The sequence below is a fragment of the Acanthochromis polyacanthus genome, chromosome 2, assembly GCF_021347895.1.
Source record: "Acanthochromis polyacanthus isolate Apoly-LR-REF ecotype Palm Island chromosome 2, KAUST_Apoly_ChrSc, whole genome shotgun sequence".
Classification (NCBI taxonomy): domain Eukaryota; kingdom Metazoa; phylum Chordata; class Actinopteri; family Pomacentridae; genus Acanthochromis; species Acanthochromis polyacanthus.
The window spans coordinates 9,759,022-9,776,034 of NC_067114.1; the positions used below are offsets into that span (position 1 = coordinate 9,759,022).

General features: G+C 40.0%; 1 protein-coding gene across 4 annotated transcripts in view; it reads left to right on the top strand.

Annotated features, from left to right (window-relative positions):
• Positions 1-3,448: 3,448 nt before the first annotated feature.
• Positions 3,449-17,013, top strand: part of syt7b (synaptotagmin VIIb) — a 105,892-nt gene continuing 92,327 nt past the window's right edge. For 2 of the 4 annotated variants that reach the window (XM_022194745.2, XM_022194746.2), the window contains exon 1: positions 3,449-3,992. In XM_022194745.2, the coding sequence (XP_022050437.1) occupies positions 3,944-3,992 (49 nt within the window). In that variant the 5' untranslated portion in view covers positions 3,449-3,943. The remainder of the gene's footprint in view (positions 3,993-17,013) is intronic. The other 2 variants (XM_022194749.2, XM_022194750.2) reach the window with 1 other exon arrangement.

Consider the following 17,013-nt stretch of genomic DNA (forward strand, 5'->3'; position numbering starts at 1 on the left):
AGCTGATCACTGCACACATGTTTAATAATGTTGAAGTCTTGGTTTTTTGCTGAGCTTCCTGAGGACAGCTGGGGACTTTTTCGCTAGATGCTTCTGATCATTGTTGTGCTGAGAGATGAACTGCCACCTAACTCTCAGCTCTTTTGCACTGTGGAACAGGTTTGTGTTCATCCTTCTTTCAGTTCACCTTATGGCATGATGTTGCCACCACCATGCTTCACCATAGGGATGGAAATACTCTGATCTGGTTTGGGTTTGGTCAATTTTTGTCTCATTAGACCCAAGATTCCTCCAACTCATGCACTGAGAGTTATTTAAATGCCATTTAGCAAAATCAAAGAAGGCAGTCGTGTCTTTTACTCAAGAATTGCTTCAATACAGATACTCATCATAAAGGCCTGATGGAATGCTGATGGAGTGAGATGATGATGCCAGCTCTGTCTGACTTACTGTTGGGTTTTTGCTCATCTCTCTAAGCTAGGGTCTATTTGCTCACTTTGGCCAATCAGAACAGGTGCTTCCAAACTTTACTATGAATTCCACATTTACAGTAAATATATTGCAATTGAGGTCAGACATGGTTTAAGTAGAACCGCTTATCCACTAATAGAACGTTTAGTGGTTGCCTCCACATGCCAAAGTGTCCCTGGACAATAAACTGAACCCCACGTTGTTTTCAATGGCAATGCAATGCCCTGCATGGAGGTTCTGCTACCACTGGAAAGCACTTTGTAGACTCTAGCTAATGCTGAAAGGTGGCATGCAAGTGTGCATGCTTTACCAATTAGTGAGGCCACTGTGAGTCTGGCAGCACACAAAGCTTTAGAAAGTGGTTTTGTACTCTTGTCTTGATTAATGCCTCACAACAATTATATCACTGAGGTCTACTTAGCGATTGCTGGAACTTCCTGTTTTTTTTGTCCTGACATGACATGCAGTGTGAATTAAATGACCTTAGGTACGCAAGTGTTTACCTTTTGAAAGCTCAGTTAAGTCAATTTGCTACAAGTGGACTCCAAGCATCTCAAGGATAATTAAAGGAAACAGCATTCAGGTGGCCCCAATCTAGTGTGCCACAGCAAAGACCCCTTAAATCTAAGAGAGATTCCCCATTTTGATTTTTATAGAGCTTGTTAAAGTCTCTAAAAACACATGTTTACTTGGTCAATACAGGCTACCATATACAGTTAAAACATAACATAGTGCACAACAAGTGAATAGAACTGAATATTTTTTGATTCAACTTTGTTTTTATAATTGTTGTCCCACCCATTTGTTGTGTTGTCTAAACTTGCCATTTAAGTTGTGCATACTGAGATTAATGTGCTGTAACAATAGTCCCAAGGCTGCTACACATCAGCTCAGCTGGACTGGTTTAATGCTTCTAACAACAATGTTGATTGTTGTATAATGGCTTTAAAATTACCTGAAATACTGAGTGCTCATGCATCTCTCTTTTATAGTTTCCAATAAAACAACATCCCAGAGACTGAGCAAATATTTGAAGAAATTTCACAATGTCACTGAAAACCCCTAAAGGATTAAAGCGTGGCTCGAGCTCTGTTGATCAATGTGTTGTTTTGTGTTCAGAGAAGACACCACAACAGGCTAATAAATATTCATCACAGAGATAGCGAAGAAAAAATGATGCTGTGAGGGTGAGGAAGAGAACCTGATGCAACGAAAAATTTGAAGGAGGAAAAGCTGTTAGCGTCTTATGTCTGATACAGAGAGGCAGCACCGTTTTTCTTCCAGGAATGAATGCATTGGCTGTGCAATAGATTAGATGTATTGCACACTTGCCATAAAGCAGAGCCAGCAAGGCTAAAGCGGAACACTATCTGCTTCACACAGATGTACAAAAAAATCACACATGATGTCAGAGGTGCTATCACAAGAGAGGTGTCAGACAGAAACCTGAGCGATAGAACAAAGGAACAAAGGTGTAACTGAAACTCGACATAGCAGAGCACTGAGTGGTTCAAGACGTGTTGAAAAATGAAAAAAAAGAAAGATTCATTTCTCTGACATAGCGATTTTCTGTCTGTCAAAAAGTTGTCAGTCTAAAGATAAAGACATACAAACATTTTTGGGCCCTTGCTTAGATGAACCAAAGCTACTGTAGTACTTCTTATAACTGCACAGAGAAGACGTATTCTTCATATTCTATTCTAAGATCCTTTGGATATGTGACAACTCCCCTAAAATGACATATGAATGGGAAATGAGGGATAAATAGATGCCAGACAGAGACTGAAGTATTAAAACATTGAGATTTTCTAACTAGAAAGTTATCACAGTAATTAAATGATTCTGTTTTCCATTAGATTATATAAAAGAGCTGCCTTTGAAAACTTTACTGATTAAGAAAGGGTTGGTTTACCCAGATTAAACCCCAAACCTACATTCTTTTTTATCTACTAGTATCTATAGATGATGAAGTTTTGGTGTCATGTTTTGAAGTCTCTTTCTGTGATTTCTTTCTCAAATACTGCCAAAACCACAGGCAGATTAGCTGAATATTACACAAGAACACATATTACAACAGAAGTTTATAAGGTTATGATAAAAAGAATTTCCAGAGCAACCTGTTGGAGCCAGTTTTAAGGCATTTGGACTGTAAATGTAAATAGAAGTCAACAAATGCAAGAAATGCTTTTGAAACAATTGCTTCCCAAATCATTGAGATATATATTACATTCATCATTGCTTATGTAAAATAACTAGTGTATTTATTTTTCAACTGGTGATCTTTAACTGCCAGTTAGACTTCATGTATCCTGCAAGTTTAGTTACATCAGTCAAAGTGTTAAATAAGGTATTAAAACCAATGACCTCGATGTGCCTTCAATATTTAACAGGCTGTAATAATGGACAGGAGGAATGAGCTCGCCTATCTGCACCCAGATAATCGTCACTGATTGATGTGCAACGCTAGAGACCGCCAGTGAGCCATGTTCCACGCGTGGCTCGGAGCGAACGTGAATGGTGAGTAAATGCACCTTATCGACTGTATGGGCCTATTGGCTGTAATGGCATGGTGGTAATAATGAAAGCACACAGGCTGCTCATGACACTGACAGTAATGAAAAGCTTAAAAGGGGCTCAACACGTGAGCAGGAGACAAAACGCACGGGCTCCAACTTTGGCAGCTTGTGCGTAAAAGGTATTTATTTTCGCAGAGATTCTTGAACCATGTGGATTAATGAATCCATCATTAATGTGATTCATTTGCATACCTCAGTTTTCAGTGCTGTTCTTTTCATTTCACAGAGTAGACAGACTTGTGTAATACTGTATATTGATTATTAGAATCGGCTGTCTGTTAGAATTGCCACTGTAACCAAGAGGGATAACTGGAATAAGCGTGGAAAGCTGCACTTCATGAGCATGTTTTCCGTCTCTCTTTTGCAACGTGAAAGCATGAAAATACGATTTATGCATATTTCGGTTCATATGCCATCATGAGCGGCTCAGTGCTTCGCTGTGCTGTGATGAAGACCCCTGATGAAACGGTCAGCAGCACCGAGGGCGCACGGATTCCTCGCCACATCTGAGTAGACGACCTCCTACCGACTTACTTCACGTCACCCCGCCCGTCTGCCTGCCGTCTCCTCCCTAAAACCTTTTTCCTCCGACCAAGCCTTTGAGCGACTCTGGGCTTGGAGAGAAAGAAAGAAAGGAAAAGAGATCCAGAGAGAGAAAGTGTGGGAGAGTCAAAATACAGACTCCCAACATCACCTAGACTACCTGCTCCAGCACAACAAGGGGAGGAGGACGCACAAGTGCAGGCGCGTCCATGCGTGCCAGCCGAACAAGACATTAAGCGGGAGGGGAAAACAGGACCACAAATAACATTGGAATAAGAGTTGTATCCCGAGAACTCTTTAGGGAGGAAAAGCGCACAGCTTTGCTACAAGAACAAGACAGCCTAAATGAGTACATGGTAAGAAGAGTCATGCATCTCAACAGAGAAGAAGACAACAGCAAAGGTGAGCAAAAGATTTCAGCAGCCATCGGTGGATCTTTCTAATCCAGGCTCTCTGCATAGTTCAAAGCTCTCGCGTTGGTTGCCAGATGCCCTTGAGTGTGTCATGTTGATGTCAAGTAATGATGCTGGGGGGGTCATTCCAACAAGCTAATGGTAACTGCTATGATGCTTCTGTCACTGGCTGTCTGCCTTTCACCAAAACGCACGGTGCAGCCTCGCACGGCAGCGAGAAGGGCTGTTGCATACACCCAAGGTGGCAACACAGTGACTGTCTGTGAGACAGACACTTGAGCACTTGTTGTGCTCGATCCGGATCCACTGTGGACGCTCACATCCGCGGTCGTTTTCGCACGAGGTGACCTAAGCGTAAATACACAAGGTCATAGTGATGAGCAGTCCGCTGTGTTTGTGCAGCTTCGAGGTGCATGTGTTTGTATTATTGTCTGTAATTGAGACGCCGCGGATGTGTGTCCTCCGCTGTGGCTGCTGGGGAGAATTAGAGAGCAGACGGTGTGTAATGACACAAACCCTTCAATCAGGATAAGTAACGATGGAGTAAATGGCTTCTGATGCGTCTTCAAGAGCCATGCAGGATGATTTTTTTTTTTTTTTTTTTTTTTTGCTCAGTGTTTGAACTGAGGTCGAGGTCACTGACTAACACCTGATGCTGAAGGAGATTTTGCCACTGAACGTCTGTCGATGTGACGCAGCCTGTGTCATTGTTATGCATTGTTAAATAAGCACCAATAGGACTTGTGTCCACCACACCCACACTGACTAAGTTAGGCATAATTTTAATCATGAATGCATCAGCACTGTTGCTTCACTAATCTATTGCATTTGTGTCCAAAACTGAAATGTAAATGCAAGTAAGTGAATGAGTGATCAGCAGCACAGTTGTGGCCAGAAGTCCATTTCATTTTAGTTAAAAAGGCAATCATACTGTGCTATAAGTGTCTGAAATCTCTCCAAAAACTCTCATTTTCTCACATCTGAGCAGCATGCTGATAATGATATGATATTGCTGGCAAGGGAATACAACATTTCATTTTTTTATGTGCATCTGTCAAGCTTTATGGGAGACTAATATCTTTGTTTTCACCAGCTGTAAGGCATGCTGTTTAGTGAGGAGTTCCCCATGTGGTGAGTGGTGCCCTGCACAGTGGCACACCGCATCGGCCCTCATCTAAAATGTCTTACGACCTCATTGCTAGATGTGGTTTCTCCAGGGACAAAAGATGAGTCACCATCTGCAACTAGAAGTGATTTCATGATTACATTGACAGGTGTGTGTGTGTGTGTGTGTGTGTGTTTTTGTGTTGCTCATATTGTGGGGACATAAATTTCCTTACACAGTCAATTGTGGGACCTGCTTCCTTTCAGTGACAAAAAGGAAGCATCATTAAATTTTAGTATGAAAGCTTGTGTTAACATTAAGTTTATCAGGGTGTTAGAGTAAAGACTACAGGGTAGGGATTGTAGTTATGTTTGGAATTGAGTTAAGTTTTGAAGAAATGAATTTAAGTCACTATAATGTGCTTTGAAGTGATGGAAATGTGATTCTCTTTGTGTGTGTGTGTGTGTGTGTGTGTGTGTGTGTGTGTGTGTGTGTGTGTGTGTGTGTGTGCGCGAGCGTCTGTCTGTGTGAGACTGAGTGTGTGTGTGTGTGTGTGTGTCTGTGTCTTTATGTCTGAAAGTGAGAAAGAATGTGTGTGTGAAAGAGTTGTGGGAGTCAAAAGGTACTAATGAAAAGGTTAAATTTAACAGCAGAACTCTGCCTGAAAGACAGCACCTTTTATATTAAAAATGCCACGATAACACATATTATAAATGCCACTGAACAGCACCAGTGATGACAGTAATACAGCTGTTGATGGAATAATAACAATCATGCTAAAGCAATCAAAAATAGAGCTCTCACATGAATGACGCAACTGATACATAAAGTATAAAAAGTACAGTTTTGATGTTAATGTGTCTGTGGATTATACACAGCATAATAAGAAGACTGTGCCATAATTGGGTAAACTATAATTAAAAGTGCATGCATTTCCCATCAAACTGACTTGAAGGGCCCATATGGTGATTTTCCATTTTTGTTTTTATTTTTTGTGTGTTCAAAAACTTGAGGTGTAAAATTAAAGCTGTGAGTATATGAAGACATTTACTGCTGCCATTCGTTTCATCCCCCTCAGCTAGATGGCCTCCCAGCTTTACAAGCCAATCATGATTTTATTCACTGTCTACTGTCTGAGGTACAAATAGTTGTAGAGCTAAAAATTTGCATAATCCCCTCAATGCCTGCTGTTTCCAGGTGAGCCATTCGGAGAGAGCAGCTGCCTGGCAGGTTTGTTTACTTTCCAGAGCTCCTTCTGTTGACTCTAAAATGCCTCAGCCGTGAGTAAATCACACCGAATGTTCTGTTGTTGGTTGCAAAAGTGAACACAAGAGTCTTCATGCACTCCCAGCGTCTGAGGAACTGAAGATCCAGTGGATGGCTTTCATTTTTGATGGCAATATCCCTACAACAGTAGAAAAATCCTTAGTGTTGGTACATTGTGCAGCTAATGTGGCCAACAGTAACATTAGCTTTCATTATGTGACTTGATTGATTCCATCTGTTTGCTTCTTTCCTGCGCTCTGTGCTCACATTTATGTGGGTTTCAATGCAGCAGAATTCACAATAAGGCTGTTGTCTTTTATATTTTTCTGTTTCAGTTGTCAGACAACCGATTAAGTGAGAAATAGTGGCTCTGCGCCCCGCCGTGCAGTCAATTGTTTTGCTTGTGGCTGTCAGTCATAGCAGTGAGAGTTTTCTTCCTGAAGGGGGCGTCGCCAGCAGCAGCTCAGTTGTTTTTAAAGCCAACAGCACTGAAACAACTCTTTTAAAACAGGAGTAAAAACCAGGCATTACACAGTTTTGACAAAAAAAAAAACAATTTTGTGGTACTTTAAGCTCACACACACTGGGGACATTTGAGACTTTCATTAATTTGCTGAAAGGAGACACAATATTTAAAGAAGAAACAAAACACATGGTGTAGTCAGAAAGAACAAAGAACAAACTGGGAAACTGTGTTTACTTTTACATAATCTATTTATCTGTTACTCTACCGAGATATTATATGAGTGACATACTGTGCTGTAAGTGACATATTAGAGATGTCTGAAGTTCTTTAATGTGTTGTATGGCTGGCTTCTTCACTATTTCGACTCTCCACTTAAACAGATGGTGTTTTATGCTTATAGGCTGTCTACTGTGTCAAAATGAATCAGATCAATGGCTCCGACTCATTACCAAAGAAATTATAGCACAGCCTCAAGCTTTAAGTGTCACATTGCATTACCTTGGGTAGTTTAGACCACGTGGTTTCCTGCAGAGACAATCCATTTCAAGATTAATTTCAGGAAATGTTCATCCACCAAAGCATTTGTGTTTCATGTTTGAAACACAAGTGACTGCTCGTTCCGGATCCTCTGAAAATGTGAATGTGTAGGTTTGCAATGACATCAGTGTAAAATCATCTCAGTAATCACTTGTCTTTGTGACTACAAAATGTCAATTAAGCTTGATGTGAAACCCCAGAATTGCCAAGAATATGGTGTGCAGCGTGTCTGTGTACATTTTAGCTGGTGGTTAAATTTATTTTTTCCAACCTGTGAACTCAGAAGCTGCAAACGAGATGCAGTTTATCTCCCTCACAATCTGCACTTTCCTGTGAAGTGATAAGTGTGGAAGAAAAATGTAATCAGCATGCCTGAGCAGAACTCAGTTGGATGTTAGAAAGTCTCACATCCCTTAAAATCGAAGTTTCCTCAGTGTTTTGCAAATGCAATGCAAAGTTTGTTGACTGAGTTCATAGTTTGGAACATTTGGTGGATTGTGCAGGGACTGACACTGTAAGGTTGAGGCAAATGAGCACCAATCTTGGGTTCAAATGAAATGTTATGTTTTTATCAGTTAATGTGACGATTATTTTTGCAATTATTGGTCAAGAAGTTGTTTAATCTTTGACTATTTAGAGAATAGCTAAATGTGCCACAGTTTGCTAAGGCCAAAGTCAGTCCAAAACTCAAAGATATTCAGTTTAAAATAGCTTTAAAAAAACAGAATATCTTGACAAGTGAAAAGCTGGAACCATTTTTGGCGTTTTTTCCTACAACAAAATGCCTTTAAATGATTGTCAAAATAAATTCCAATTAATTTTCTGTCTAAACTGAACAATTATTTCTTTCAACTCTTTATCATCCGTCTTTTTTCCCCCCTGAAAGCCGTTCTGATACCTCAGCTCGAGGTATCCTTTGGTATTGAGTACTATTTTGTTTTTGCAAAATTAAAATTCATGAAACTCATTTTGAGGTGGATTTTTTTGAAAGGTATCATGACATCTCTAAAATGAGTCAGACATTGAGTGAATGTAACAAAAATTTAATGAATAGAAATAATGGCAAATACACTGAATTCTTTCTAATGACAATGACAGAGAAACTGCCACAGTTGGCACAAAAAACACTCAGATGAGAGCACACTTACATGAAAAGACCCTGGGTTTGAATTTGATTTCATTTTGGAGCAGGCTGTAGCTTTACTTTGGTCCAGTTTCCTCCAAGACTCCAAAACCATTTGGTTAGTTGGAGGTTCTTGCTGACAAAAATACACATAAAAATGTTCTGAACCTCATTAGTCTTGATGTCAGTCAACTGGTTTAAATGTGATGCTTATAATGAGAGACTATTTTCACAGAAGGAATAAAAGTCAGTCATTTTTGTATCTAGTTAAGTTTGTGGATGATTGATGGCGCTATAGAGCATCAGCAGAAGGGCATTTTATAGTGACAGTGTTGGTTTATTTAGGTCTCTACGGTGTTATGGGCATCTCACTGTGCAACAGCTGCAGGTGTAAATGTCAGGTATCAAGTAAGTCTTAATGCAAAGTGCAAAAGAAACTCATTATTGAGACTGCATGTGAACACTTGGACATCACTGCTTAATATTAGTAGCACTCAAATTCAACGAGAAATGTAATTAATATTACAGTTCAAAACTAATGGACTGGAATCTTATTAGTGGTTTGAGACAAACTGCGAGAGAGCAGAGAGAGAGACACAGCGATAATTAATAGAATTTGAAACAAAGGTATTTTTATTCCCCATTTAACTCACAGCCACAGTGTTGGGAAGCAAGCCACTTAGATTCACAGACTCAAGAGACCAGAAGGTAAGGACATGAAAGACGAAATATCGCTCTGTTCTACTTAGCTGCGCACATATTTATAACCAAAGAGAAATATGATAGAAGATCCCATCAAAATGATGACTGAATTGAAAAGTCAGACAGGAGGGGGCCCAATAAAAATACACAACGTGTCACGGTGAGGGACAGCGGCGTGATTGTGTGTGGCGAGCAGGGCCGGACAAATAAATTCTTCAGTTTCAGTAAACTGTCACATCAGTTTCCCTCACGGTGTACAGTTTAAAATCAAGGAATCAACAGAAATGAGGCTTTCTCTCTGATGAAAGCTTCACGCCGAAGCACGTCAGCGGGTTTGTCAGTCAATTAGTTGTGAATAAAATCAAGAGAAAGATCAAGATATGAGGCGGTTTGTTATTGGAGTGCCATTTGTTTTTCTAAAATAGCAGTGTAAAAAAATCCTCTCCCTATTGTGTTGCTATTTCTGTCACAAAATGATCTGTATTTGTATTTATACCAGAAGTGGGCAGGCCTGTATGAGCAATTGTTAGACAGTGTCTTGCTTCAGATTCTGTGTTAAATTGTTTTTTATTGCTCATTCGTATCTGGGGAGTTTATTAATAATAGCATGTAGTTAAAATACATGTACAGATATTGTGTTGGTATATACCTTAGATTTGGTTTGTGGTTATATAACTCCTACAACAGCGTGTTCGTGCTATAAGACAGCATCAAAACTGTTCTCTCCATTTCCTCGCTTCTGTCTCTCCTCTCACTTGACCCTTGTTTACTATTTTGTCTGACTTTTATTTTGTACCTCACAATTATTGATGGTGGAGAAGATTTTGGAATCTGGTCGAGGTTGCGTGAAGAAGAAGTAGCGTACCACTCTACCAGCAGTGTGGGTTGAAAATGTTACTGGCAGATACGGGGGGCTGGTGGAGAAGACAGAAATAGATAATTGGAGACAGAGGCAGAGTGGAAGGGAGAGAGGTAGTGTAGATTTTGAGAGAATATCTGTTATTGCCTTCCAGTAGTGAATGCTTTAGCAAAAAGACAGAAAGAGACACACGCTATGCACTTTAATCAGTAAACCCAGTGAAGCAACACTGGTCTCCAGACACTGTACACGGAAACAGTAAAGAGGAGAAAGACAGAAGAAAGACAAGGGAGAATCGACAGTCTGAATGTGCATCTTTTTTATGCTGATTTAAGTTTGGAGATTTGGGAAGAGATGCTGTCCAAGCGTCTTTATTTGGTGAAATGCTGACAGCAATAACAATGCGTTTAAGTACCATTTAAAGCAGTTTGTTCTACTAAATATCTCTTGCGGTTTGAGCAGTTTGATGTCTTAACAAGACTCATGGTGTGATATCTAAAAATGTCTGTCTGTGTAGAATTAACAGGGTGAAACATTTCCCCTCTTTGCCTGTTAGCTTTCACTCCTGGCCGCCTTCCTCGAGCTTCACAAAGAACGTAAAGGGCTCGATGAAATCAGTAAATGTTGTTAGTTTAATGACAAACTATAATATTTGAGCCAATCAGGTGTAAATATGTAAATACCACATATCTAGTCCTTTTTTTGTATCGTCACTCTCAGAAGTGGGGCAAAAAGTTTTCTGCCAGAGCCTTTTTGCTGTCTTCCTGATCTCTCGCCAATAGTTTTTTTTGTTTTTTTTTCACGTGTCTTTGTAGTCTTTACCCAATGAACATTACACACAAACATACCATCGCACACATTGCAAAGTCTGGAAGATGTTCTAGAAGTTGCACTTACATATGAAAGGAGAAATCTTTGCCTCTGATAAATTGGGTCAATATATAATTGAGGGACTTTTGAAGTCCATGGGATATATCGTGCGTACATTTTTATTAAAAGTATGATCATGTCTTTAAAGGCATTATGGAGGATGTTTTTTTTTGTTTAATTTGTCTGATTCACATAAAATGAATATACTGACCTTTAGTGGACTTGTATGTATGGTTTCTAAAAAAAATAAAAAATAAAAAAAAAATAACTGTGGACATGGCAGGACCTGAAAAACATCAGCCAATCATTGCGCTCAGACCGAGGCGTTTGGTTTGCTCCCTTTCCTGTCAATCAAAAATCTTCCGGCTCAGGCCTAGTTACGTAGATTACGTACGCCTTGGACTTACGTGTTTTGTGTATGTGTTGCTTTGGTAAAGCTTCGTAGTTAGCTGGCGACTTGCTTTGCTCATCTTTTTTTACATGATGGCAGATGAAGATCCAGGGGGACCCAGCTGTAAAAGAATGCCGTAAAAGGCATTTTTTTGATGTCAGAGAAAATAAAAGACAACTGGATCGTGAGAATGCAAAAACAAAAGTGATTATCGCCGAGTCATTTGGGCTATGGCGTCAGCTCAAGCAACAAATGGACCTAAAGACAGATGCCTTGGTTGCTAAATTCCTTCTGGACAGGTAAAATGTATTATTGTATTATACTGCGGCTGTAGGCAACTTCACGAGTCCTATGCAAGTTTCGGGAGGGGGGCGTTTCTTCGTAAATGTTAAGAGGAGGGATGTTAGAGGGGAGTGAGGGAGAGGTTGTATGTGCGCATGCGCATGCTACGTTCAAAGTCGTAGGAAATTAAATCTCCTCTAATGCCTTTAAGAGTTCCATAATTCTTTTTTATGGAAACAATCACTTATTAATAAAAATATTACTGGATATCACTAAAATGTCAACTAAATAACTGTCCAACTTTAATAACAACAGCCTTCTAATTATCCATCCATTCTCTATACACCACTTCATCCTCACTAGGGTTGCGGGGGGTGCTGGAGTCTATCCCAGCTGACTCGGGTGAAGGCAGGGGACACCCAGGACAGGTCACCAGTCTGTCGCAGGGCTACATATACAGACAAACAATCACACTCATATTCACACCTACGGGCAATTTAGAGTGATCAATTAACCTCAGCATATTTTTGGACTGTGGGAGGAAGCCGGAGTACCCGGAGAAAACCCACCCATGCACATGGAGAACATGCAAACTCTATGCAGAAAGTTTTCTGTAAAAATTCCATGTGGTGTTTGGTTATATGTTGATTTTAGGGGTGAAAACAGCAAAAATGTCAACTATGTTATAAAAAGTCCTGCAATTATGTATGTTGACCCAGTTACATTCTTTCCAACCAAATAGTTTCCCAAATACATTTAGATACAATGTACTTTCAGATGTAGAATTTTACTCAAAGTGATGAAGTTCTACATTTATGAACAATATGTGAGGTAGCAGGAGGTGGTTGGGGTAGACAGCAGGCTTACATAACACACACCACTGACCAAGGCTCACATTCAGTAGTCTTGTCTGTATTCTGGTTCAGGTACTAAAACCACTAATCACAGCATCCCACAATCCTTTCCTAACCTTAAACAAGTGCTTTGAGTTCCCAATCTAAAGTGTACAAAATTAAATAATGCTGGAATCACTTCAAATGTATACTGTACTGCAAAAATGGGATTAATAAGTGGAGAAGATATATTGTTAGTGAACATGTGACTTATTATACATTCCATATTAACATATTTTTAACTTTCCACTGTATAATGTTCAACATTTCATTTAATGATAAAAGAAAATATAATCAGAACAAATGTATTTCTCGTCTAAATGCAATCACAAAGCATTTGCAATAAACAGTGATTATATTCGCTTCCTATGTGTAATTTTTTTCTGTCACATTAGATAGATATAGACTCAAGAATGCAAGAAACAGTTTTTTAGTAAAAATGACAATAATTAGTCTTAGAGACCATTAAAAAAGGACCGTAAACATGAATTTATTTATCTATGTGAATGTTTTACTCATCAAGAAAGTGATGCTTTGAAACACATTTGATACATATCTTGTACTTTCTATTTTAGTCATTTCTCTAATTGTATGATCAAATTCTGAATTATATCTAGAAAGCAGTGTATTCATTAGTCTGAGTTAAACATTCTGTGTACAAAATCCTTGTGATGAATTATAACTTATTATTATAAAATCATATCAGAACTGCCATAACAAGTGAAAGCTTTATTTCCCTATTCGCATTCCCAGTTCCCCCTAGAACATGTAGATCCCCTGTCGATCCCAGGAGACAGATTTTTCTTTCAACAAATTTTAAATCAAAGCTGTAAGTCTTTCATATGATAGAGGATATGTACACATGACACCTTTAAATACAAATGATGTGCTTTAACAACAGTCAGCCATGCTTGCTGGCACATTTAAAGTCCACTTTATATGAAGCTGAACACTTTCATTGGCGGACAGGCAACCAATCGAATGAGTTTGTGTATTTGGGTCAGGTGACAATAACTGTAGATCTTAATGTCTTAGAGAAGCTAGGTCCATTAGGAATAGATGGGAGGTGTTAATTTCTTGGAGAGAGGATTAATAAAAGGAAGAAAGTTGGTTGTAGCAGTAGGACTGCAGTTAAGACTCGGTTCAGCTCAGGTACAAACATGACCTGGTCACGTTGAATGACAGTGGTTTGGATTAAAAATTACTTCTTTACACAGTTTAGGGCACCTCCTCATTTTAGCAAAAATAAATATGTGGTGAGGTCAGAGAGTGCTCTTTTAAAAAAAAAAAAAAAATCTGTGTTTTCTTGATCCTGCCCCTACTTCCTCCCTGCTGGGCTATGCCACTCTAACAATTTCATCTGATGTCCTCCTTTGTTCCCATCATAATTACCGCAACCACCAGAGGCCTTTGATGCTGACATGCAACTATGCTGTTTCGGACACTTCCTGAAAAGACTATTGCTCTTCTTCTTGAGACGACGGCTTCCTCTGTAAAGACTGAAAGAGGCTGAGTGTGAAGAAACGTACTGAGGCCTTGATGTATGCAGAGGTTTAGGTTCTCACCTCCAGACCTGACCCCAGCTCAGAACAGATGCCTCAGTCAGCGGGAGTTGCTTGTGCTGTGACAAAGACCTGCAAACGCTGCCAATCGTTTGTTGGAGTACTCCTGGCTTCATGCTTTCTAACAGCTGAATGAACAGTGAGGCTTCTTGGATGAGGGTGTGCTTCTTTCATGGCCTCTTATTAACATTCAATGTTGATCTCTAAGGAGCAGAACATCGACATAAAAACTTCCTGGAACCCCACCGGCTGCAAAAACAAAGGTTAAAGTACTGATTACTTAATTCTAGTCGCTACGCAGAATAGAACAGATGTTGTTTGGGACTCCAGTCTCAACCCACTGTGGCCTTGTGTGACTCTGAAATGCACTCGATGAGTAAGGCAGAGGGCTATTTGTGGTTTGTTCTCTTGCCCAGAATGGAGGCCTGAGAGAAAGCCATGTCACATCAATAGTAAACATGGAATGTGGCTTTTTGTGTATCATTGTGTAAGATATAAAACTTTACTGTTTGAGTGGAGTATTGCGAGCTGGATGGATGTAATGATGGATGGACGGATGGATGATGACAAAAGGTAGGAAATAATCCAGATACAAGACGTTTGCACCCCACCTAGACTGAGAGAGGCGAACAGGATATTATAAGAAGAGATAGCAGCAGTCTAGCCAGGAACAGATGGTGAGACACAGCTACGCACAGACAGGATCTTCCTGCCAATACAGTACTGACAGAACAGTGTCAGCGTGTACATGCACAGACACATATAAACACAGTCTTTGACTTGTAAAAGTCTTGATGAGGGAGCGTCAATGATCTCAAAAGCTGCATTGCTGTCACTGTCACACCCCCAGCCCTTCATTTCCTCTCTCCTCTTTTGTTCTGTTTCCTCTCCTTTTCAGTTCTCTGTTACTGTACCGGGCCTCATCTTCTTCCACTCTCCATCCTCCCTCAAGAAGGAAAATGTTAGGATAACGCAGTTAAATAATAACAAACACTGATGCCTGCTTGATATACTGTGCTTTCATTTGATCCAGATTTGGATTTCAGTTCCCAGCAATAACGTTTATGTTGGACGGGTAAATTATTCATTACAGGTAGTAGAGAGACAATATAATTAAATAAGCTAATGCAAAGAAGCTCTCAGGGACTATTAAATGTACCACAAATGTTTAGTTCACAGTTAATTAGATTTGTAATTTGTCTGATGCACATCAGATATCCAAACCTAAGTATCACCCAGGGGTAGAGCAGGCGTCAGCTGGTGTCCATGTAGGATGTGGAGTCCTGGGAGACCAGAGGACCCGTCACAGTCAGGAGGTGTGGACCTGCACCGAGACCTGCATGGTGACCACAAACCTGGGTATGGCACCGTCCTGCAAAGTCCTATTATTTTTTAGTTTTCTTGCAAACCTTTATTCATGCTCTGGTAAGGCTCGGTAGGTGTTTGTTTTCAAGGTAGAACGTACAATAAATGACTGACAAGTATTCTCCTCGGCTAAAACGTCAACGTTTACCTGTCTTGCGCTGGGCTGGTTATATCACTGGCCTGTTGAAGGTCTTCTTCAGGACAGCTGTTCAGGAATAACTGTAAGAGTTTGCCTTCTATTGCTCACCGGAGTTAGTTTCTGGCAAATTCAGGGTAAAAAAATAGGTCAGTTGCTAGAACATGTTTGATTGACTGTACAGTTTAAAAGCATCATGCACTCACTTAAATCACTCCCAATAGTTAGCCATTTAAATTGACTTAGAACCGCAGGGGTCAAAAAGTTCTCCCTGTGTTATACAGATTAACAGAGATGATATATAGTGTACAGCTATTAGTGGGTTAAATGATTACTCTGTTGCTTATTTTTTGGATGAAGTAATTCATTACAGATCAAGACAATAATGACAAATGCCAACAACAGTATAAAACAAAATAACATTCCGTATAAATGACAGAAAATAGTGAAAAGCCTCAAAAAATTCCCCTTTGAGTTGCTGCAGTCTAAGACTACTTACTGTTTTTAGCCACAGTAGCAGCATGGCTTTGAAAATAGAAATGCTGGTGAATCATCAGCATTAGCATCTTAAAATAGTCATTATGGGCATGTGCCTATATTCATTCATTTTGCTACAAGGGGGAAAATGCTCGAGAGGTACTGTTTTTCTTTTAACCAATCACATTTGTCTTGGGTGCTCCTCCAAAATAGTGTTGGAGCAGATATGCAAAACAGTTGCACTGTTAGACAACAAATGTTGTAATTTGTGTCTTTTGCCACCATTCACCGAAAGAACCAAGCCTGTCTTCCACATCTTGGTCAAAGCTTGTCATTTTCAGTGTGTACCTGCTGCTCGGTGGTTGCTGTAGTTGCAGTTTCCCAGCACAAATGTTAGAACACAGATAGCAGAAGGGGAGGAACAGGTGACAGGAAGTCTGTGGCCAGTGACAGACTGATATCCACCGTCATCATCCAGTGACACAGACCATCTACCTCACAGCATCACCAGCATAGATGTAGATTTGTAGACGTTAATGATGAGACAATTACCAAAATAGTTGCAGATGAATTTCTGTTCATCGACAGCTATGAATCAGTCATCTATTTTAGCTCCAAAGACGCAAACATTTGGTCCTGTTCCCTTCTTTTACTTCTTGGTCCAATTCTACCAGCTGCTGTGGCTAAAGAATGTAAAAACATCCCTTCCCTGCTGTTTCAGACAGAAGTACAATGTCTGACCCAACAATTCACGCTCAGTAGTGAAGCCATTATTTTAGCGAGCCATTTCCCCCTGTCAGCCTTCAGCTGCCAGTTTCACTCCGCTCTGAGGCCTGACGAGCCTGACTTTTGTTTTTCTCCCACTGATAAAAGCAATGGTCTGCATTGCTGCACGAGGTGGCTTGCTGTGGATGGAGCCCCCGCTTCAGCCTTCAGTAGCTGTGTCCTTTTCAGCGCGGTTTGAGCAGCAGTGCTC